This window comes from Elephantulus edwardii, unplaced genomic scaffold (assembly GCF_000299155.1).
Source record: "Elephantulus edwardii isolate Elephantulus edwardi_28Jun2011 unplaced genomic scaffold, EleEdw1.0 scaffold00027, whole genome shotgun sequence".
In the NCBI taxonomy this organism is placed as follows: Eukaryota; Metazoa; Chordata; class Mammalia; order Macroscelidea; family Macroscelididae; genus Elephantulus; species Elephantulus edwardii.
The window spans coordinates 12757033-12763306 of NW_006399777.1; the positions used below are offsets into that span (position 1 = coordinate 12757033).

The 6274-nt window shown below is 43.9% G+C and overlaps 1 protein-coding gene across 1 annotated transcript in view; it reads right to left on the reverse strand.

Moving 5' to 3' along the window:
• CLDN18 (claudin 18) overlaps positions 1-3548 on the reverse strand; it is a 17434-nt gene extending 13886 nt beyond the window's left edge. The window contains exon 1 of the mRNA XM_006883357.1: positions 3326-3548. Within this exon, the coding sequence (XP_006883419.1) occupies positions 3326-3545 (220 nt within the window). The 5' untranslated portion in view covers positions 3546-3548. The remainder of the gene's footprint in view (positions 1-3325) is intronic.
• Between the last annotated feature and the right edge of the window lie 2726 nt (positions 3549-6274).

Genomic DNA, 6274 nt, shown 5'->3' on the forward strand with positions numbered 1-6274 from the left:
TTTTATTGTGATTTTAATGAAAGTTTACAGAAAACTTGGATTTCCATTTATTTATTGTTGCACATTTAGCACATTTACCTCCCTACACCCCCAGTTCACTTAAAAAAATCATTCATTGTTGTGTAAGTGCCAAGGAATTCTTACACCACAAAAGCACCCCTTCCTCTGGATTCCCCTCGACCCTTACCTGAATGTTTCGCTTCTCAGATAGCACCATTTATATTATCTTGTAGCAGGGACTATTTCATGCATAGAGAAATTAAATGAATTTTCTGAAGAATTGCTATGAATCAATGGTGGAAGTTCATTTGCATTCTCATTGTTTTTGATTGCTTGGGTCTGAGAAAATTCTTTATCTAGAAACATTCTTCTAGGTCATAGAACCCTGATACGTCCACTTGCTGTACAGAGGTAACTCGTGGTGGCTGTGAAGCCGAACACTGTGACACTGATGAGTCAAATGTGATAATGGTCACCCATGATGGACAGTGTTTGGTGGAGCTCCCTGATTAAAACAAGCTTGGAAGCAGGGGTGACATTCACTTCCATAAGAGCTTGCCTCTGGAAATCCTATGAACCTGGAGAGAGGACGAAAGTTATACAGGTGTCCAAGTCTTTCGTTCATAGGGTCACTATGAGTCCCCTGCGACTGGACGACAACTAACAACAAACAACAACAACAGAAGAACTAAAATCAGCATGAGGGTTCCCTGGCATCCCAGGAAGTTACTATATAAATGATCTTTGTGGCACACACAGGTGATGTTCACCTGACAGTTGAAGTTCACCTAAGCACTCAGCCTGCAAGACCACGTGACTAGTCCTGGCCAATGGACGATGAGTGGCAATGACATGTGCCACTTCCAGGTGTGGGGCAGGTAAGGACTTCTATTCATCCTTCAACCCTTTCTTCTTTGCCCTAGCAACCTGAAACGGTGTGGCAAAGAAAAAAGAGGATGCTCTCCTATCACATGGACAAAAGAATCAACTTCCATGTACTAAGCCAATGAGAAATTGGTATTAACTGTTCTATTATAGTCCTTGCAACTCTGCTTCTTATAACATGTTGGGCAAAAAAAAAAAAAGTAATTGTTGAACACTTGATGGAATGAGTAAATTCATCTGCTTTAGGCCAAGAAGGGACCAGGTCATTTTCTATGCTTGGAGCTGTAATACCGAACAATTGCAGGGCAGAAACAATTGCCTTTGATTTTGAGGAAAAACCTTTGACTTGTTTCTACTGGTCTCACTCAGAGGAGCACTTAAATTGAAGTATTCTTCATATGAAGTTTGTTATCAGCCACTCACTGAATGCTCTCTTATGTACCAGGCCCTCTGCTGGAATCTGGGGAAAGAATTCCTATCTACCTGAAGAGCCTACAACACTGAAGTTGAACGAGACACACACAAATAGACAAATTAGAATCCTGATTGGGGAGGAAAAAGAGGGAAAAGAGGTAGAAAAACAGCCTTTTACTTCATTTTTTTAGCCTTTTACTTTGCTTGCCAATAACTCGGGAGAGAGATGGCAAGAATCAATGATTAGAATCAAAGGAAGATTTTCCAGGAACGAACAGAGACAAGAGGGGAGGGGAGATGACAGAAGCATGAAGGAGTGGAGTTGATCAGCAGAGATCCCAGATGGGGTGGCATGAGTCTTTCAGAGCCCCAGAGAGAGCCTGAGATGGACAGTGAGTGATGGGGAAGGGAATCTTGTTTCCACGAGAGAATGACCATCGAGATTAAGAAGATTCTGAAAGATTTATAGGGGCAAAGATCACTTAGTAGAACTGGAAAGCCACATTAGGCCAGTAGCGAAGAGGTTAGGTCATCTGGGTGGATTTGGGGATGAGGAAGCTGCGATGGAGATGAAAATGAGATGGACAGTGTGTGGAGGAGCCGGGAGAAGTGGCGCATCATGGGAGGTCATTAGGCAATTTCGAATAGGAGAGTTGGGTTTAGCTAACAACCCAGCCCACCTTGATTCCTGCATCTCTCCCCTTCTGAGCTGTCCTTGGACACTACAGCACAACCCAGCTGCCTGCTAGCTTGCTTTTCTTCCCTGCACCAGGCTCTCCTTCCTCTCTCTCCCCCAGGCCAGTCTTTATACTGAGTCATTGATCTTGTTGGTCCTGCCATGGTGCCTTCTAGAGGCAACTTTGATCAAATTCGCAGGTTCTTCTGCTCTCTTTTCTATATTTTATATTTTGCTGAAAGCAAAGATGAATTTATTGATTTGCTTCTCCCTCTTCAGTTTCAAGGGCTTCCCAGGCTTTTGACAGTCTTGAGCAAAGTGATTTCTGTTTACCTGTTTACCAGATGTTTTTGCTTCAAAGAGAAGCAGAACACATCCTTGTTCTCTCACACGTTGGCCACCCCTGGGAACCACTGATTAGCTTGGCCTTTCCTTCTTTTATTTTTTGCTTTCTAAAAGAATAACAAAATTCAAAGAGCATCCCCATAACATCTTGAATTAAGAATTGCAAAGGTCCTGTCACCAACACTCTCTCTACAAATAAGAAGCTAATTTTTTTCTGTAAACCTCCACCAAAGCCATAATAAAGGATTTTAAAAAGTTAAAAAAAAAAAGAATTGCAAAGGTGCCTATTAAGAGGTAATTATCATATGCAAAGAGGGGGGCGGAACCTATGTCATCTTCATGGCAGCAAGGATGCCTCATGTGTGATTATACACATCTCTACACACATTGATTTTTAGCTGTGTCTACCAGAACTTCTGAACACAAGATGCAGAAAAAAGTACATGGATAAATTCATGGCAATAATCATTTATTTTCTTTTTAGCATCTGAAGAAACCCTAACTTTTTAAAGAAAAACTAAATTGAATTGAAAACAAAACTAAATAACTAACTAAAAAACTAAATAACCTCTTGCTACATTCTTCCTAACAGATATTCATTATCTTTCTACCTTATTCCCATTTGTGTGCAGTCAGGAGTAGGTACACACATACCCCATGTATACACACACACACACACACACACACACACACACTCTCAACACTACCTGAGCTACATCCGTTGATCGAGTGATTATCAGCAGACAGATCCAGTCTTCTCAGGACCCATTTCTTTACAAGCAATTATTTGAATTTGCCTATTTATTTTCCAGTGGTGTCTGCCTCTCTGCGCCCCTTTCAGACACATGGCCGCTCTCCTTATTTATGCCTTTTATTCTGAGCCAAAGCAGGGTCACACCCAGTGTGGCTCGGGCCATATGTTGACATCCGAGGTCCCTCGGCCCTGCAGTGCGAGTGGACAGCCCCTGGCCTGCCGTCATTTGCTCCTACCGGGCAGGTGCCTACCTGGAAGGCCCAGGATGGTGAAGTAGGGCCGACACTCCGTGAACCCTGAGGTCTGCCTCACGCAGCTTCTCCAGAGCCCTTCATACTGGAACACAGAGGTGACGGGGTTGTCGTACAGGTCCTGGGTGCTCCACATGTCCATCCCCGTGGCCGCGATGCAGCCCGCCAGACCCAGCATGGACAGGAGGAAGCCCACGACTTGGTACGTGGTGGTGGCCATGGTCTTGGCCCTCGTCCTCCACTGCTGCCTTGGGAGAAAGAAGCTGCTGCCTTCCTCTTGGGGAAGGTGTGAACCCAACGTGTTCCTGAGGTGAGCTCTTTCTAATCAGATGGTTTCCCTCAGCCCCGTAGTGTTTGCTCACCGTGTTTTCCTTAGATAGTTCAGTTTCACTCTTGGTTCAAGGGCATTATTTTTTCATTTGTTAGGGAAGTGGTGCCAAGAGGCACTTGTCCTGCTGAGCTGCCCAGGCCCAGTTGGTGGAGAGCAGAGTGGACTGAGTGGAGAGGAGACCCTGTCTTCAGGCTGTACCAGCCTCTGTTTACACCTCCCTGAAGGCTGACATGTTCACCACCACTGAGAATCCCACCAGCCCCTCCTGCAGACTCTCTTCACTAATGGAGACCAGCGTGGCTAATCTCACTTCAGAGACAACCGCCCCAGGAATCACCCACCAAACTCTTTTCTGTCTTTTATCCTCCCAACTCCTAACCCACGTTTCACTTGCATGTTCCCAGTTCGATGCTACAGCGGTGGGCAGGGCAGGTAGTATGATCCGCATTTGGTTTTAGACGAGTCGACTGGGGTTATGGCATGTGCCCTAGCACTTTGCCTGGTGGGTGCTTTGAAAAATGACTTGGCTGAGACTTCTGCCTCAACTTCTGTTCTCAGGCTCCTTCTCTGCCCTCTGCTTTCAAATGCAAAGGTGTCCGTGCTTCTGAGAGGAGAAAACTCACTCCTAGAGCTATGTTCTCGCTTCTCAGTTGTCAACGCTGAGCTGAGAGCACGGAGTTATCCTGCTAACCTCCCTCTCGTCACTCTTGTCATGCAAGCACCTCATGGGGTCACATGGCAGACACAGCATTTCCATCAGGGGCCAAAGGTGGGTCCAGGGCTGTCAGGGCCAAAGACCTGACCACTAGGACACCTAGAGACCCAGCTCCAGATCCTGCCACTAACAGGCTACATGCTTCCAGGCCGTGTCTCTTCTTTATGTCACTCTTTCTTTATTTGTACCATGGGGTTTAAACTAAACCACTCCAGAAGACTTTTCAGACAGATGTCACACACTGTCTCCTGTATTTTGCAGGTACATTTTCACTATAATTGGTCAAAATAAAAGGGACTGTGCAATAAAAAAAAAAAGAGGGACTTGGCTGAAAAGATCCTCCAATACATTCCTTTTACAGCTCAACCTTGCTTGAGAACTCTGGTGGCCTAGTGGCAAGAAGCTGCATTGCAATCCCAAAGGCAGGAGGTTCGAGTCCACCAGCTGGTCTTTGGGAGAAGGATGGGCAGTCTCCTCTCTTGCGATTAAATACCTCTAAAAACCCACTGTGGTGTTAGCTATCATTTGGTTCTGATTCAACAGTAAACAACAACACTGCTGCTTCCTGGATTGTACAATTTGATGGGTGGGGGGTGGGTTGAGGGAAATTGAAAGGATTTGTTCAAATTTGTATTTGAATTTGGTAAACAAACTAGTAGGGGGAAAGTGTATATGAATGAAACATACTATAAAGGTATTACAATATAAAAATCAATAAAAAATATTTTAAAAAAACAAAAAAAATTTTTAATAACACATGCCTGGCTCCTGAGTTCAGTTGTTTTTTTTTTTAAATTAGAAAATTAATGTATTTTGGTTCCTTTTATACATTTTATTTTTGAGGAAACAGTCTTACACAAATAAGTTGTCTATCACACTATTGACAGGCAAAGCACTACTGGGAACCCTAATCAGTTATTCCCTACTTCTCTGAGTTTTCCTGCTTTCTGAGAGAACATTAATGTTTGAGATAAAGAGTTGCCCTCTTTAAAAATGTTAAGGGGCTGTAAAAAAAAAGTAAATGACCTCTTTATTCAGTACTATCGCTATAGAATGAGCATAAAACGAAAAACAAAGAGGAAAATGCCACTTAATACCATCGATCTGTCTATATAGATCCACAATGGAAAAAATACTGTGGTAAGCTTGTCTCTTTGCTGGTCCCAAAAGAAACTCTAGTCCGAGTTTTCATGCGCTTGCTCCCTTTTTACTGGCTTCTTCCTTCACAATTGCTTTTTAGCTTTCCCCATATTTCATGTTTGAGGACTGTTCCACCCCTAATCCACTAAGCCTAGTCTCCACTGATATCTTCTTGAGGGGTATTTTAACCCATTTAGACAGCTTGGCAGTCTCATTCTCATGAATAGTCTGGCCATTAAAAACCTCAGTAGGACACAAGTAAATCCAGCGAACAGAAGAAGAAATCTCAGGAGCTTTGGAATGCATTTGTTTGGTCCAAGATTATTAAACCTGAGTCGCCCTTTGTAAACAGGAAGCTAGATGTGAGTGCTTCTAGAATATATTATTTTTTACTCTATAGGCCAAGAAAGACAGTAGCTTCTGATGTCCAGGCTCATCTGTTGCGGAGCCAACATTTGGAGGTTTCATAGTAACCATAAATTTTTCTCCGGTGATGGAGAAATAGGCACCACCATCAGAGTATACGCTGTCATGGTTGATGGCATATGTACCCAGGGCAGCTTCTTCAGTTTCAGGTTGGGGAATTCGAGTACTAAGAACGTGACTCGGTACCATGTCTCTGTGTTGGTGGCAGCAGGGGTGGCTCTTGATTTCTGCTCAGACATGTTTTAATCCAGTCTTCCCTAAATTTGGATTTTCCCTCTCTTCTCCTCTCTCCTCTCCTCTCCTCTCCCCTCCCCTCCTCTCCTCTCCTCTCCTCTCC